Here is an 18,257-nt window from a genome sequence, read left to right on the forward strand (position 1 = left end):
GAAGAGCATTAATAATTGCAATTAAACCAAAATACAGGAACTTATTTTACAGATTAAAAAAATCCAACAAAGTAAAAAAATCCCCATTAGTTACTTGGTTTCATAACATGGTTAAACAAAACAGAAATTCTACTGAACATAGTGCCAGGGATGGATGTGGGTTGATCAAGAATAAATCAGAAGATTTGTGCAGTTTTGTACTGCAACTATTTTACAGACTTTTAAAAACACATTGAAGTAATTTTAATTGTAATCTCAGATGGGAGAGATATGCACACAGATAAATCTAATGTAAGGGAATTTAAATCATCCCAGCTGCAGATTCCAGTAAAGCTATCAGCTTTACAATCCTTCTGAAGCATAGTCGCCTTTAATGGGGAAATTTCTGAAAAGAATATCACTGGGTGTGCAGTCATTAGCCAAGAGAAACATGTGGTGTAAAAATGAGAGCTGAGAGACCAGAAGCCCACTCTCAGGATTTCTTATCAGCACTGCAAGAGCACAGCCTGAAGCAGAGCATATCCCAGTTTCAGCTGACAGACAGGGATTCAGTTATTCCAACCCTATAAGCCATGCTGCAAGTACCAATTCTTGTGTTTAGAGACCATGGAGGAAACAGACATCAGCACAGAGGGACTCTGCAAGACTCACCTGGTTTGTAAATTTACTATAGTTGTTCTTCCAAAACTATAGGGATCTTTATCTAAGAAGAACAAGAACAAGTAGGAAAATTAACTGGTGCAACACTTATTGTCAGAAAGTCATCTTTTATCCTATTTTTTAAAGAAGTTGATATATTTCTTTTTACTGCTGAGCAAGTTTGTTGATAAAAATATTTAGAATCATAATCAATGCTGGTTTACTCTGCCTGTGTTTTAAAGTTGGAAAAGACACCCCTAGATTATACCACATTCAAGTCATCAAGAAAAACAGTAGAGTGTTTTGAAAATCTATACACTGGATCTTTGAAGCAGTTCTCCTTCTCCCTCCAATCTCCCTTCATGTCCATTTACAATATTGCTTAGGGATTGAACATATTTCCGTCACGTTTTTCTTTCATCTTAACTGATTTCTTATCTCAGGCTTTTAAGCTGCATTAATTCAGTGCTGACAAAACAGTGCTGACAACCTTGGTAAGGTCAAAAATGGGTTTACATGACATTATTTCAATAGACTGCCAAGTATTTAAAAAATTATAATGCAAGTGAGGGAAAATTGAGCAAATGATTACAAAGTAAAAGGAGTTTAGTGTATCTAGAAAGCTAAACAATCCTTCCAGCCCAGACTGTTAAACCACATTGCAAGTTAAGTCATCACAACTGAAAATGCACAAATCAGCTTCCAGTGGAAGAGGAGGAAGAAGGGAAGAGATATTAAAGTTTGGTTTCTGCTGTATTTCCTAGACTCACAAAGGTTAATGCAGAAAAACAGAAGCTATATTGTCCTGCTTTAATAAAGCTCATTTTAATATAACAAAAAATTGCCAAGAAAGAGCTCATAAAAGGGAGGTCAGAGATGGAAGTGCCAAAGGTAAACAATACAAAAAGGAAAAGGGACAATGTAACCTATTACAGACAACAGCTATGTCACAAGGCTCTTAAAAACCATGAACAACACTTCAAACATGATCTTGAGGAGACTGATGCAAAGCCAGGTATGAAATGGGATTCTAAGGGTTCATAATCAAAAATAGAAGAATGTATAAACAGGGTTTAACAGAGATCTCACTCAAAGAACTCAGGTTTCCCATCAGCAAACTGAATGGCAGACTAGAGGACATTGGAGGTGCCACACTGGAGGACATAATGAGGACTAGACTGCAAGAAATATGAAATGAAATTTATCTAGTCAGCACTGACAAAGTCTCTGCAAGATTTGTCCAATTTTGAGACAAAAACTAAGACATAAAGGAACAATTGCAGACAGTGTAGCTAGATTAAAACAAAATGGCTGGCAATTTTATGATCAGCCAAATGGAAAACATTTCTCATTAGAGACCAAATTAACTGGTTTGTTTAAGAGAAAGAGGAAAAAGCAGATAAAAAATGTTTATCATTCTCAAGCAGCTACAAGGATTTTGTAAAGAGGAAAAGAATAATCTGTTATCTCCAGTGACAGATAAAAAAAAATTATTTTAAATTAATTGAAGGAAAAGAGGTCCAGACTGGATACTAGAAAAAGATTTCTCAGCTGTGAAGATGTATTCCTTTGACAATCACCACCAATAAAAACCATAATGATCAAGCCCAGTTAAGAGGGCATGGGTAAAGTTAATCCTGACTTGAGCCTTTTTAAGTCTTGCCATGTAAGTCTTATCTGCAGTCTTGTTTCTGACAAGTGTTTAAAGAGCCCCCTACAATCACACAAATTTCACATCAGACTGAGGGGGTGTGTTGTGCTTGTGTGGCCAGGTTTAGGTAACAGGGGAGCAACAGGGGTGGATTCTGTGAGAAGCTGCCAGAAGCTTCCCCCGTGTCCAAAAGAGCCAATTCCAGCCAGCTCCAGGACAGACCCACTGCTGGCTGAGGCCAAGCCAATTAGGAATGATAGTAACACCTCCATGATAACATGAAAAATGTTCCTGTGCAGATCTAACAGCAGGCAAAGAGCAGAGTGAGAATATGTGAGAGGAACAAGTCTGCAGACACCGAGGTCAGTGCAGAAGAAAGGGCAGGAGGTGCTCCAGGCACCAGAGCTGAGGTTTCTCTGAGAACCATGGGGATGCAGAGATCTACCTGCAGCCCATGGAGAAGACCCACACTGGAGAAGGTGGATGCCTGAGGGGAGGCTGCAATCCTGTGGGAGGCCTGTGCTGGAGGAGGGTCCTGACAGACACCTGTGGACCCATGGAGAGAGGAGCCCATGCTGGAGCAGCTTTCCTGGTGGGACTTGTGACCCTGTGGAGTACTCATGCTGTGCATGAAGGACTGCACTCTGTAGAAGAGAGACTTATGGGGCAGCAGTTTGTGAAGATGGCATCCAGCCAGAGTCCACCCACTAGAATGGTTAAAAAACAACCTTATAAACTTAACCAAAATCAAAAATCCTAAAGAGTTTTTGCTATTATATAAAGAACTGTTCTAAGAACACAAAAGAATAAATTCTTACCAAGCAGATCACCTGAGAGATTGACAGGCAGTATCACACACACAGACAAAATGCTGATAGCAATCAGCAGGCAGATGATGTGACGCTGGAAGGCGAGGTAGTGGATGGCATCTTCCCCACACCTCTCGTGAATCTCATCATCACTGCATCAGCCAGAAAAGCACATGGTCACATTAAGGAATCTTCTTGGGAGGGTTTATGAACACACATTAGATCCTCAGTCTACTCAGTGACATCCCCATTCCCATCAATCCCTACTGGCTTTCAAAATGGCTGTGTCCTTTCACGTGTAAATTCAGGTTCCAAAAGTGTGTTTTTCTTGTGCAATGCCACTATACAAAACTTAACACTAGGGAATTTAAGGCAATAATCTGAAAAGTAAATATGAATCCAAATTCTTTTGGACTAGAAGAGGACAAAGTCTTTTGCTGTGACCTCCTGCTTTATGCCAGTCACAAGCCTAGCTCTCCAAATTTAAAATCAGTGACAGTATCCAGTCATCCCCATAAAGGCCCCCTGGGAGGCAAATTACAACAGAACCACCTCACTCTTACAACACTCAGCTAACAGGAGATAGAAAAGGTTTTGGAATGAACTCTCATCATCTCTCCACTGTCAGCAGATAAGATCACTAGAATAGGAGAACTTAGAAAAGGAATGAACTGAACTAGCAAAAATGGAGAAGGACAGGCTTAACCCCCACCCCTTTCATATTTCAATGTATCCAAACTAGAAATTGATTTTTGAAGTCATGATCTACTAAGCCCCAAGAGACATAAAGAACACACATCACATGTCTAACATTCAGTTTCAGGGAAGCACTGGGATGGACTTTCCCTGGTTAGTCAATTCCAGCCCCAACCAAACCACCAGTTCTCCACAGAAACCCCTGCAGGGAAATCCCACTGCCTGCCTGGGGCCCTGCTGGCTTCAAACAGGGGAACACCCACGAGGTATTCTTTGGAGAGTAAAATCCTAGAGTGTAATTATTAGCTCTGAATCCATAGAAATGCTATAGATTCACTCAGATTCACACACTGTCCCAAGACTGGGAAGTCCCTGGGCTTCTAGCAGCACAACTGTATCCTGAAAAAGTATTCCCATAAGTTGACCTTGTTTTCACTTCCTTTTTTCAACCAACCAGAGGTACCTGTATCAGTGCTTGTATTAAAACTCTATCTACTCAAATGGGAAAATAACCCCCAAAATTTTGGAATGAAAACCACCTTTCTGAATTAAAAAAGATCAAAGCAAACCACAGCTCACTATTTCTGTTTCATATACTTACTGCATCCGAAAAGCAGCTGTAATCCAAGAACAAAACCCCTATAAATAAAATAAAATTTTAAAAAAGAAGTTTTTAGAAGCTGACATACAAAAAATAGAGTCTAATCCATCCAATTAAGATAAGTCTTTCTATTAAGACAATATCTTAGCTAAAAAGCTGGTAGCTTGTTGCTCTGAAATTCAAGGGACTAACACAAGTTAATCAGTTAAATGCTTGTTAAAAACACTGCTGTGATTACATTCCAGGGAAGGCTTCTTATATAGGTTTACAAATCCCCCAATGAAACTGGATAGCAGAATTCACATCTCACTTAGCATCCCACAATGGTTCAAAAAAAACCCCTTCTCTCTCAAAAGGGCTCCTCTTTCAAGTGAACATTATCCAACTAAATAGACACATGCTACTCCACAGCTAAAGTTGCTTGATGGTTTGAAAAAGATGGAGTAAAGTACACAAATAGCAGAGCAATCCTGATCAACCACGAGTATGCTTTTGATGCTCATACAAATAATTAATTGCAAGGCTAGATGTTAAGTTGATGCATGTATATATAAAATGTTGAAAACTTTGGATGCCACCACTGGACAACTGTTGCACGGCTCATTCTGAAGTTGCAACACAAAATTATAAGGGTGTACCAATTCAACAACTTCAGAAAGACCATGGAGGGAGCCAGTTATTGGCCAAAATATTACCCTCCACTTCAAACCATTTTGATTATTGAGAGTGCATAACATTATTATTAGCCTCACACTTGCATCCAGTTTTCTCAACACTGTGAGGAAAACAATGTACTGTGAAGAACAACTAGGTATTATTTGCAATGTGAACTCTATGTAACTTTTTGAACTGTCATCCCAGTACAAATTATCTACTAGTCTTTTTTTTTACTCTCCCCTCCCCCTTTGAAACACTAACATATAGTCCCTCTCTAAATTAAAAACAAAAAAAAAAAAAACAACAAATAAACCCCAACAAAACAACAAATCAGACTTAGAAACAATGACACAAGATACTGGTTTTATGATATGGCAATAGTTGGTCAGGAAACAGAGATTATGCATAGTTCTATAAAAACACAGTTAACAATGCATTATTAATTTTTGCATAGAGATGAACTTCCAGTTTAATGATGGTTCATTGAACTAGATGGAATGGCAAATTCCAGCAGATGCCATTCAGAAAGCATTATCAGAACTCTAGAATATTTACCTTATCATATTCAAGATCTTCAGGCACTGATGATGATGTTGACAACCGGTTATATCTTGATTCACTAAAACACATGAAATGATGCATTTAAGTATCTTTAACAACAGATGGTGGAGTTTTACAGAATTATTTCAACTTTAACAATTCTGACTAAGGGATGTAGTACAAGCACACTGTTTCACTTATGAAAGCTGTGGTTTTCACCCTGTAGCACGTGCCTAATTATAGCAACTTGTGTATGTCTCCTGTTGAACAGAGAGGACACACGAGCTCCTGACATGAGAGCACAGCTGAGCTTGAAAGAAAATAACATTTTATCAGGATATTAAAGCCACAGTGATGTAACAGAATGCAACACAGGTTTGGGAGCCTAGCCAGGATTAGATTTGCAAACTGGCTTCCTGTTTGGATATTCCTCACTAGAAGACATGACTTCTTTCCCCTCCATTTTTCTTCCTTTGTGGTACAGCCACTGCTCACAATTTCTCTTGGCAACTAAATCCCTGCAAAGGCACCTCCTCGCACAAACAGTCCTGTAGCAAGGCTAGAAACATTTAGAAACTCTGTAGCCCTCAAAAGCAGCAGAGTGCCTGTTTTCAGTTTGTTGCTAAAAAGAAATGTTGCAATGGTAATTACAGGAGGACACCTGTTACATTCCTGGGTGTTCCTGGGTGTCTCTGTCATTTTGACCAGCAGGCTCAGCTCACAGTCCAGCAGGACAAAAACAGAGGCTCCTGGGTGTCTGACTGCTCCAGCCTGCTGGTCCCATGCTTCCACAGCACCTTCATGACTGCTGCCTCAGCCAGCTGGATTAAAGCCTTCTCACTTATTGCCCATTCTATTTTGCATCATCTATCTTTCACAACTGTCCATAGATTACACCTAAAACCAGGGTTTGAGCTCTTTCCAGTTGCTCAGTTGTGAATTTACCACAATTTGATTGCACCAGGAAGAGGCTTGCTGTTAAAGTTTCCCCACTTCACACACAGACAGTTTGGATTTTAAACATCCCAACATATCATCCTACATTAAAAAAAAAAAAAAAAAAGCTCATTTGAAATATTACCACAAATCAGTGAAGAATTTCAGAAACCTGCAAAAGTCAGTGTTTCTTTTTGAACCCTTGGGAGATTTTGTGGCACGGGCTGTGCAGGGAGCTCTGGGAATACACTGGGCTTGAGCCAAGATAAACAGAATGGTTAATATCCCTCTGTAAAGAGGCACACTGCAAACAGCAGTGTGCAGCATGTCAGCAGACAAGCAGCCTCTTTCCTTCCCTCCACTTCCTTAACTCACAGCTGTAGGATGAAACCCATGGCAATGGAAACACAGAACTTATGGCTGAAACCACGGACAGTGACTCTCTGAGGGGGATGTGCTCACACAAAGCAGTGTGAGGGCATTTTTAACAAATATGTGCAAGTGATTACAAGCATATTTAACTGATATAAATGCACCTAATATAAGCCACACTCACTGTTCTTTCCTCCCTAAATGATTCAACAAGTCAGTCTGATTACATATCTTTTTTACCTTTCAACTTCTGACACCAGAGCAACACGACCATAGTCCCAGAATCTCTTTCTTATAATGGAAAACAGTAATATTAAAATCTAGAAAATAAAAAGGGAGATATTTAAAATATTTATTTTTCCCATTTCAAAATAATCATTCTTAGGTGTGTAAGAACTGACCAAAAATGCTGTCCTAGCTCCTAAATCAATTATCATATGCCAGCCAACTCAGGGGTGGCCATGCTACAGACCAACCTGTCTGGGACCAAAGCTACCTGTCTCTGATCTCTGCAATGTATTTTTTCTGCCCCCTGTATTTTCCTTTTTTGAGGGAGACAGAGAAAACAAGAAAAAAGCTCCATCACTGAGTATTTCATAGCTTCATTTCTTTTTTTTTTTTCTTTTAAACAAGTTCCTCTACAAAAAGCAATGAAGTGACAGGGCCTGTTTTCTATGCATATGCAACATACACCCTCACTTTCTGGTTCCTCCTCCATCCCATGGAATTCCTTATTCTGAACAACCTGTTTGGCTGGAAAGTGGTGTGAGTGATATATTTACTGGGATCAAATACTGACTGGCCAGCCAGGATACACAGCCAGTCCAGATTATCTCTGTGTCAAGATTACACAGCTCATTTCCACATTTCACAATTAATACAACCTTCTTATGAGAGCCTTCCTCCTAACAGGGAGGATTCATTTAGATCTTCCTGCTGCACCTGGTCATTAAACTTGGTGCAGGCAGAAAAGTTCTCTAGATTTTTCACAACTCTGGTTGAAATTGGCTGTAGTACCCTGCAGTTATTAGGCAGGACTGCCAGATAAAAATGGGAAGAGAATGAAATATATAAACCTCACTTCCTTTGGAAACCGACCTAGAAATAACATATCAGAAACCCATCAACAGACAGTTACTAAAAGGATATGCAGTAAAAATGTCATGAAAATAAGAATACAGGAGCTGATAGATAATTTTAAATACTTGATACTTGAAGAAAAGAGGAGTTTTCTGCACTGCACCCAACTCTCTACCTAACCCTGCTTGAGTGCACAGTTCAACAGCAAGGAACTCAAAAGCAGACTCAGTGTCTTAAAATTGATCCACAGCTTTAAAAAAAGGCAAACACTTCAAGTGAATCTTATTAAATGCTGTGCCAATGGTGACACTGAGCTGTAAATGCTGTACATCCTCAGAAAATGGATTTATGGTAGCATAGACCAAATCAACAGCAAAGAATGGCACTAAATAACTCTGAGGAACATCCTCTACATTCCTACAGAAGGAGCAGCTCAGAGCACAGCTACTTTAAGTTTCTTTACAGCAGATTTCTAGAGCTCAGAAACTGTTATCCTTTTTGTCTATTTTACTACCATGGACCCTTTCCTCAGGCCAGTTTGCAGGTCTGCAGCCTTTTTCTGGTGGCTGAAGGACACCTAGACCAAGCTTACAAAAATAACCACAAGTTTTATTGCAGTTTCAGACCTGTCCTGGAGCAACTAATCATATTCCATCTTTTCTCAGGACTGAACTGCTCAGTACTTCATCTACAGCTTCAGAAAATCTAATTTTAAAAAGCAATACAGTGTGGAAAAATTTCCCAACTGAGTTAGTAATGGTGTCCCCTTCCTGAAAATGTACCCAGTACTTAAACCCAAATGTTCCTGCAGTTAAGATAAAACATGAAAAATTGAGCTGCAAGCACAAAATTCACTGTCCCCACAAACAGATCCTGTAAAACTGCACTCTCCCTACATCTACACATCCAACATGCAGTGGCACCACCATCCCATCTGTATGCAAACATTTACCAACACTTGAAAAGCACTTTGATGTTCCCAGGATGGCCTCAACTCATTTCTTATTCTGAACATTCTCAGAAACCAAATTCCAACCGGATAAATAAGAGGATTCAGAGAACAATCTCACTTTTGAGAAGGTCAGAGGTACTTTCAATAAAAGAAATAGAAAACTGGGCTTACAAAAAAGAAGGTGACATCAAGCAGCAGGACAGTTGGGATTCCACCAAAGGTCACTCCTTGGAGCACTGTGCTGCCCTGGGCAGTGCTGTAGCAGTAAGTCTCATTTGTTCTGTTGAAAGGATCACTCCTATTCCCAAAGATGCCTAGATGAGAATGTCCAAAACCCAGAAAATAGAAAGGGTTCATTTTTTCTATCCCTTTAAAAGATAAAAAGAAGAAAAAAAAAGAAAAGAAAAAGTGAAACAAACTTGTGAAAAGCCTGGTTGGTACTTGTGAGATATACTAATATCATAAGTATAAAAAGTGAAGGAAGATGCAACCAGAAAACTACTTTGGGAAAGAAAGTGCCTTTGGCAATCTCTTCCTTTCATATGTGAAATGTCTTGCAATAACTGGCAGGTTCAGCTACCAGCACTGCCTAGACAAGAATTCCAGACATCTAGTGAACCACATTCTCTTACAGAGATCTGAGGAAAACTGCAGAAGATCCCTCACAAAAAAAAACCCTTCCCTGTCATTTAATCCATAACATCTAACTACATATTCCAGCCTGGACTGTGATTCTAGGGATCACACAGGGTATTACATATTCCAATAACAGCAGTTTGAAAATTTTGTTCCTAGTTGATGAGCACGTGTGAATGCAGCAGCTTGTGAACTTTGTATTTAAATGTCAAAGCCTTGAGATCATTAACACATTCACCTAATTCCACAGAAAAGAACCACTACACAAATACACACGTTCCTTTCTGTTCTTGGAATATTGGGCGATTTTCCTTTTGCAAAATAATTCAGCTGAAAGGCCAGCACAGCTGGCCAGTTATTGTATGTCACAAACAAGGGAGAACAGAGAGTATTTCTCAGAGAACAGACATCTGCCTCATTTTAGTCAACTGACCTGATCAGATAACGTAGTACCATACAAGAATGCACCAGATTTGGCTATTGATACAAAGTTCTTTTTATCAGTGCAGGCAATTGCTCGTTTATTTTGGGGCTTTCCACTTCAAACATTTCCTTTCTTGGATCTTATTTACTTGCTGATTCCCAAGTACTGCTTCATGCAGAACACACTTCTGACTGATAAATTCACAGAGAAACCACTCCTCAAAAAAAAAACCTCAATCCTTCAAAAGCAAATATTCTAGGTCCTCATCACACAGGTCCAGGGACATTACTTTCGGGATGTTTTGCCTCTAACAGGAATGCACGTGTCTCTGACGAGATGCTGAAAACGAAACAAACAACAAAAAATGCTAATAACTAAATATTCTCCTTTTAAACAGCGGGAAAACAGCATGGAGAGCACTCCTCCCAAAACAGCATTTGCTAAGTGTTGGGCAGCGCCACATGGTGAGGAAGAAACTTTGTCTCAGCTGATGTGTTTCATCATGGGGAAAAAAAAAAAAAAAAGAGAGAAAGAAAAAAACCCCAACAACGCCCATAAAAGTTGTGCCGTGACTCCATCCTTGCTTCCTACGGACTGAAACTTAGCGCTGCCGGAAAAAAAAAAAAAAGCGTTTTTGAGGAGCCTTGGGGAATCTTCAGCACAAACCCGCACGCTAAACTCCGAGCAACACACTGGAGTTTATCAGACGCTGCTTCCAACCCTCGAAAGCTGCTCTTTTTAAACAAGCCGGCTGCCAGGCAGATAAAGAGCAGGGGAAGAGCTCCCACGGGTGGGGCTGCGCCGCAGGAGCCCGGGGAGCCCCGGGCGGGCTCCGGCAACGGGAACCGGGTCCCGTGTGGCCCCGGGAGCTCCCGGCGCTCCCGGCTCCGGCAGGGACGTGGAGCCGCGGCGGGCGGCACCGGCTTCCTCAGGAGCACATTGGGAAGCGCCAGGCTCACCCCGGGAGGAGGGAGCGAATCCCTCCGATCCAGAGCAGGGTACTCTGAGCCGGAGGAGGCGCAGCTGCCCGCGGGGAGGGGGCTCAGAGCCCCGCGGGGAGGGTTCGCCGCTCACCGGCGCTGCCCGCCCCGACCCCGCTGAGGGGGGGTCCCGCTGAGGAGGGGCCGCGCTCACCTCGCCCACTCCCCTCCCCGCACGGCGCCGCTCCCTCCCTCCCTTACCTGCGCCGGGGCGGCCTCTCCTACCCCCGCCCTTCCCTTCTCTGCCTTTCCCTTCCCTGCCCTCCCGCCCCGTCACCTCACGGGCGGTCCCGAAATCCCCGACGCGGCCCTGGAGTTACGAGCGCCGGCAACAAGTCCCGGCGTCTGCGCATGCGCGCGCGGCCCGCCGTCCGCTCTCCCCCCAGAGGCCGCTCCGGCCGGGACTGTACCACCCCGGCCGGGACAGTGCCACTCCGGCCGGGACAGTGCCACTCCAGCCGGGACAGGGCCACCCTTGCCCGGACAGTGCCACCCTTGCCCGGACAGTGCCACTCCGGCCGGGACAGTGCCAGTCCGTCCGGGACAGTGCCACCCCAGCCGGGACAGTGCAGTCGCCGCGCCTCCCTGAGGGAGCGGACCCTCAGATAAGCGAGGGAAAGCTGCTGCTATTGTCCAGCCTGCAGTGAAGGCTCCGGGGAGGCCTTCTAGCGCCTACCGGTGTCTAAAGGCAGAAGCGAACAAAGCGTTTTACAGCACGGGAAATAAAACAGTCCCCAAGAAATGTGAGATAGGATTTCCAGAGAGACTTCACGATTTCAGGTCTGGTAAAGTGGGCAAGCACGCAGGTGGAAGTGGAGCAGGCCATACACTGAGATCATAGAATCATGGAATGGAGTGGTTTGGGAGGGACCTGAAATATCATAGATTTTCAATCATTATCATCCATTTCCAACCCCCCACCGTGGGCAGGGACACCTTCCACCAGACCAGGTTGCTCAGAGCTCCATCCAACCTGGTCTTGAACACTTCCAGGAATGGGACATCCACAACTCCTCTGGGCAACCTCTTCACCCTCAGAGTAAAGAATTTTTTCCTGTTACCTAATCTAAACCTACCCTCTTTCATTTGAACCCATTCCCCCTTGTCCTATCACTACATGCCCTTGTAAAAGTTCCTCTATGCCCATGTAGAAATGGGCATAGAGCTCTCCTGAAGCCCCCTTCAGGTACTGGAAGGTGCTCTAAGGTCTCCCAGGAGCTTTTCTCCAGGCTGAACAATCCCAGCTCTCTCAGCCTGTCCTTGTAGGAGAGGTGCTCCAGCCCTTTGAGCAGCTTCATGGTCTCCTCTGGACTCACTCTGACAGGCCCACATCTTTTTTATGCTGGGGGCCCCAGAACCAGACTCAGCATTCAGGGTGGGGTCTCACAAGGGCAGAGTAGGGAGGGGAGAATCACCCTCACTTACCTGCTGGCCAAACCTCTTTTGACAGATAGCTCTGAAATAAATGAATAAATAATGGTAGTAGCATGAACATTCCATGAAATATGCATAGCCCCTTGTCTCCACACACAACTCATATGCTGTGAATTGGAAAAACTCCCAAGACCTTGGGAGTTTAGGTTGATGAGTCTGTGACAGAGCTGGGATAAGACCAAATCCCAGATATCCACAAGGACATCCTATCCTTTAAGGGGTTCATTGCTTCCAGACAACAGGCCAGAAACACTGTACAGCATCTCCCTGCCTTCCACTTCTTCTCTACACTTTATTGTAGTGTTCCCTCCACAGCCATTTGATACCCAGCATTGCCAACCATCCTCATCCTCCTGTGCCTTCATCCTTTGCTCCTGACTGGCAGGACTGACCTCAGTGAGCAGCAGGCATATGAGGAAGAAGAAGATTATGGTAATGATGAAAATGTGACTGTTCAGAGGGAACCAGGGACCACTTGCCTTCAAAGGTTTGCAGTCTCATGGATGAAGCAGCAGTTATGTCTTAGAACAGCAACTCACTCTAAAACCAACCAAAAATAATCAGGACATTGCAAAGTTTAGTCTGATGTTACATTGATCAAAACCTTGGTTATCTGCTGACTTTTATGTTTAAAAGGGATTAATGTCCCAGCTGCCAAGAAGCCACTATCTACTCCATCTGACAGTCCTGATCCTGCCTCTCCATCTTTAACTCCTTGTATTCCCATGTGTTCAGACTCCATGGATGACTTAGGGCCCTGCATGCATGGCTGCTGTCCTGCTCCCTGCCACTTTATTCACCCACAGTTGTTTTACTCTGCCAAATCCTCGTTTCCTTTTTCAGGAGTGCCTGCTCAGTGGAGAGCAGCATCTGGCTGTACATGTGCTATCTGCCTTCTCCAACTTCATCCCACAAAAAGGACAAAGTCCTGGTCATCTGCAGTCACTGAGAGACATTTCAAGACAGAATTTCATCACTTACCTAGCAGATGCATTGTAGACAATCTGTGATTTTAAATTGGCTGTAATAATTATGCTAGTTAAAAAATAGCATTAAAGTTCTCAGCTCAGAGTGGTTCAGATTCACTGCTGGAATAAAGAAATCCCACTGTTGTTGAATGATGTTAGTTTTACCTTTAAGCACTCTCTCTCCTCTCTAGGGCTGTGTTGGTGGGAAAGTTGTTTGGCACGAGTGTTGTAGAGTTATTGTTCCATCCTGTCTTTTCTGGAACAACTCTTCCTGTGGACAACTTATTTCAAAACAGGATTTCACAGTGGAATAATTGTAATTACTTTCCTTTAAATTAAGTAGATCTACCATGTAGGTGAAGCTTCAGTGTATGCTTGCAGCTTTTCCACTTCTAGGACCAAAATCTGCTTGGGTGGTTTTCTCACTGGTTTCCTAAGCTGTTCATACTCTTGATTCTTGCCAGGTTTTTCAAATTAGGAAGGCCTTACTCTGGTTAGATTATCTTACTCTGTAGTGTAAAATAGGTAATTTTCAGTGATCTCAACATTGTAGTCTTGACATTCTTCAATGTGATGACTTTTGCCTAGCTGCAAAACAATTTTTCCCTCTCTCTCTCTCACAAGAATAACATTAAGCTTTTGTAATTTGTTTTTGTTCTTCCTCTGTCTAGACAGGCTCTTTAGCTAAGTGGTGTGATTTTGTTTATCTCTAATTTCAACAGCAGAGGCACATTTCCCTCCTCCCTACCTCTTGTAAATAGGGTTTTGTTTACCACTGTCTGTTCTTTTGGTGACAAAAGCCACATACTGTCATTAGTTCACAAACGTTTAATTATGTTGCTAGAGCAGATGGAAAACCACCCTCAGGACCTAGGGAGCAGGTCAAGAGACTCTGAAATCCTTCCATCTTTCTTTTATTTTGCATCCTCCATATCCACTTCAACAGCTCTTTAGCACCAGGTTGAACAAGTGTGCAGAGTATTTACACTTCCACGTGTGACTCTTCCCTTACTTTATTAAATGACCTTATGGCTGGAGAGCTCCCTTGTCACTTTAGTTTGATTTATCACAGCAGGATGTCCCTTGATGGGTGAATTCCCAAGAGGACTTCAAGGGTCTCTGGAGGTGAGTAGCAGGTGGGCCTGAGCTTTGCCATGCATGGCAACTCTCACCGTGGTTTCTTCTCTCTGAAGAAACTCATCAGCCCAGCTTGCTGGTCCCTACTTATCTGCCTATTCAAATATACCTTAATGGATTTAATTCAGGCTTCCAGCCTGGCAGCTCTTTGCTAGCTTTTAATCTTTGCCTTCATCTGGCAACCTGTTTATGAGCCTCAGTGCACCACAGGACACGGTGTGGGCATTGTGGGATTTTCCTTTGAAAGGACTGAGCATTAAAATGTTTATAATATAGACAAACAAGTAGAAAAATCTAGACAAATGCATGGATTTAAATGTCCTAATACAAATCAGCAAGCAGCAAGTCATGATTTTAATTGACAATTTACCCTTCTTTTCTCTTTATTGTTTTTAATTGTTTTTGGCATGTTGCTTCTCATTCATAGGTAATATGTTGACTTTCAAGGTAGAAATTGTCTTGCATTCAAGTTGGAATGTATTTTTATTAATCAATAAAACAGATTATTATACAACATATTTGACCAAATATATCTAGTGATATATGATAGAAATTTGCTTATCTTTTCTTTTACATTTTATGTCAGATAGGAAATGGTGAATGTAGCCTTGGTATTGATGCTTGAGCATGATTCATTTTTCTTGTCATCTTCATCAAGTTATACTTGGATGAAAACTGGAATTTTCTTAAAACACACAGGAAACTGCAGTCTGAAATAGCAATGCTGAAAAGTACAGGAGGAAAAAGTAGGCTTATTGCCACACACTTTGCATAAACTTGATTTATGAAGTGGTGAATCCATGAGCTTCCTCATCATACCTCTGGGCAGGGTGAGGTTTTAAACCTTGGTTTCTCTGGAGTAGTTGCAGGTGTGGAGAAATCCTTGCTGATATTGTTAGGTCTATTGTTAGCCTGTCACAATGCAACCACTGTTGGTGTGACACACCTTGGTACAAAACTAGGGCAGGGTGGCCTGCAACGTGGGTGACTTCATTGTTTCCTGAATTTACACATTATCTTAATGCTTATCCATGCATTAACTCCATGTGGATGGAACCTGAAGGGATTTAATTCATAGGTGGCACAGCACTAACTATAATTAGGGCAGCTGCCTGAGAGGGAGAGGGAGATGGAGAAACCATCTGGCACAATCTGGTCTGTCCCACTGAAAAGGAGATCACCTGGCCATGTGAGCCATTGGATTCATCAGGCACCAGGTGTGCTTGTTACCAGTATGAAATATCAAACCACTCTGAGCTTGTAAATTTTTCCCATTCCCAGGTACAGCTCACATTAGTTTTCCTGAACAACTCCAGTGTCCTCAAGAGCCTCTGTACTCCACAAGTGTCCTTACTGCACACAGTGACTCCCATTGCAACAGTACTGAGACAAGCTCTGGACAGATTTTAGCATCCTTGCCTCTGGTTCTGCTTTCCCTGGAGCACAGAGATGAGTAGTTGTCTGTGCAGGAGCCACAAAATGCTCTAGGAGATCTTGCAGTCTAAACCATTGGTAAGTCAATTCAGCTGGGTTTGCAGCAGCCTTGGATTGAGAGTAAACTTTTGTGAAACAAGCTCTGAAACCCTGGTATTAATCCAAATAGGTCAGAAGAGGAACACTAGTTTTTCTCTTTTTATTCTTTCTTTCCAAACACCACTCAGCTGTCAAAGTTTGACAGCTTTGAAGAAACTACTCATGGTTGATCTGCTGTATCCACACTCTCTATCTGCAGAGAGTCCAGTGAGATTCCCAGCTTTTAGACATAAGAACCATGTTCCAGGGCCTTGGCACAACACTTCCTGGTTTACTGGCTTGATTTCCCTTAAAATGTCAGCATCAAACATGCTGCTTGATAAATTTATAGATTAAAATAATCTTTATAAATTTATAGATTAAATAGTTTTTTAAAGAACTTCTATAATGAGCAGTCTTTTTTTTTTTTTTTTTCTGTTAGGCAAGAATTCCCCCTTCCCACTTCTGGATTTACAGATGAAAAGGATTCAGTGTCCAAACTGTGAGGATTTCAAAGAGCTGGCAAGGTCTGAGTTACAATTTCCACAGCAGCAGCAGCAGCAACTTGGCTCCTTTGCAGACAGAGGGCCACTAATGACAGCAGGATGATCCTGGTGAGCCCAAGCAGGGGGTCAGGTGCCAGGGATGCAAGGGGCAAGTGGCTGGGGTGACTTGGTGTCAGGATGCAAAGTGGCTTAAGCAGGAAGATGTGAAGAGCTTTGGCCATGGCAAACAGCCACAACCAAGGGCAGTGAGGCTTTTCCAGCAAGGAAGCTCCTGAATCCAGGGGAGCATGGCTTTGGTAGAGTGTGGCTGGAGGTGGTGGGGAGCAGCAGCATCCAGCCAGTTCCAAGTGCATGACTGCTGCCTGAGGATCCTCACTGTGTGCTTTCTGCACCTCCACTTTAGGGAAGCAGAGTTGCCTAAATCTGTCCATTCCTTAGTGTGTGATTTCCTGTTGGACATATTATCACCATACTTTCTGATTTTCCCATTCTTGTCCCTTCCTGTCCACTCTTTCCTACCTCTTTATGTAGTATTTTATTTCTTCCCCCTCTTCATCCTTTCTCATATTTCCTTTCCTGTGATTCTTTTACTCTCTCTAAATCACTTTCTTTTCTTTCTGCTTCATCTTTCTCCTTTCAAATGTATGCAAGGGATATAAAGGTATTTCCTCACATCTCTTCCAGCTGGACTTGGCATGTTTGACATTGCCTCATGAGTGGGAGTGTGGCCTAAGCTGTGTGAAAAGGGAAAGTAATGCAGTCCCTGCAAGCTGAGCACCTTAGAAACACAGGTGATCTATGGATCAATGGAGAACTTTCTTCCCTGTAACAGATGGCTTGTTTTACTAAGATACTTTAAGTACAGTAATTATTAGAGTCTATAGCTGATGAGAGTTTTGTTGGTAGAAGCTGTGGTGCCTTTGAAAATCAGCTTATTTATTTTGGTGTCTAAATATGGACTTGAAAATTTTGGCCAAGGCAATTTGCTCAAGGTCTTAATCCTGACTCAGGGACAGAACTGGGAAAAGAACCCAGATGTTTTCAGCTCTCCTTTCCTACTGTTTCAGTAAAACAGATGTTTATATTTAGATTCACTGGAGTAGATGTTTATATATTCAGGTTATGTATCAGTTAATGATAGAGTGAGTGGTCAGAATTAATCTGGGAGAAGTTAAGATCAGGTTCTGTAAAGTGGCATGGTTTCTGGAAAGAGATGACCTCCAGGATGGAAGAAAGGATCAGTGTTACATGGGAACACCCAGGCAAACTATTCCTGCCTTCACAACATGGTGCACTTTCCCTGTACACTCTGTCTGGGTCAGTTCCTGGGGCTGTACAGCACAGCTCAGAGAGCAGGTGCTGCATGCAGAGCCCTGGCATGAACAGAACTGAGGTTTAGGGCCCCAAATTGCCAACTGCCCTGGGCAACAGTGAGCCAGGGTGATTGGGATTCCTTTGGAACCATAGTTCCTGTGAAGATGAAAAGAGTTTCATTCATCAATGTAAGAACTTGAACTTATTATTCAAATGATCATAGTGAGAGCATTGCTCAGTGGACATGAAATTGTGTTAAGGGACCAGTTCCCATCCACTCAGGAAACAAGACAACTGTGTTCTGTTACTGCTGTTGTTTCTAGATCAGTTTCAAGGCAACCCAAGCAACAGTATATTTTCATGTCCTATTATGAATCACAGCATTTTCTCATTTAGGACAGCAAGTGTTCAGC

The 18,257-nt window shown here is 42.5% G+C and overlaps 1 protein-coding gene across 6 annotated transcripts in view; it reads right to left on the reverse strand.

The window, feature by feature from the left end:
- Positions 1–11,376, reverse strand: part of TMEM63A (transmembrane protein 63A) — a 38,032-nt gene extending 26,656 nt beyond the window's left edge. For 3 of the 6 annotated variants that reach the window (XR_013181558.1, XR_008533936.2, XM_054629126.2), the window contains exons 1-8: positions 11,251–11,376; positions 10,003–10,332; positions 9,105–9,301; positions 7,142–7,221; positions 5,609–5,672; positions 4,397–4,434; positions 3,109–3,251; positions 652–703 (exon numbers count right to left, since the gene is read on the reverse strand). Coding sequence is in view for 4 of the 6 variants with exons in the window: in XM_054629126.2 (XP_054485101.1) it covers positions 652–703; positions 3,109–3,251; positions 4,397–4,434; positions 5,609–5,672; positions 7,142–7,221; positions 9,105–9,290 (563 nt within the window). In the remaining 2 variants the exon portion in view is untranslated. Of the gene's footprint in view, positions 1–651; positions 704–3,108; positions 3,252–4,396; positions 4,435–5,608; positions 5,673–7,141; positions 7,222–9,104; positions 9,302–10,002; positions 10,333–11,174 lie in introns of all 6 variants that reach the window. The other 3 variants (XM_077176125.1, XM_077176127.1, XM_077176126.1) reach the window with 3 other exon arrangements.
- Positions 11,377–18,257: the final 6,881 nt, after the last annotated feature.

The sequence above is a fragment of the Agelaius phoeniceus genome, chromosome 3 (genome assembly GCF_051311805.1).
Source record: "Agelaius phoeniceus isolate bAgePho1 chromosome 3, bAgePho1.hap1, whole genome shotgun sequence".
Taxonomy (NCBI): domain Eukaryota; kingdom Metazoa; phylum Chordata; class Aves; order Passeriformes; family Icteridae; genus Agelaius; species Agelaius phoeniceus.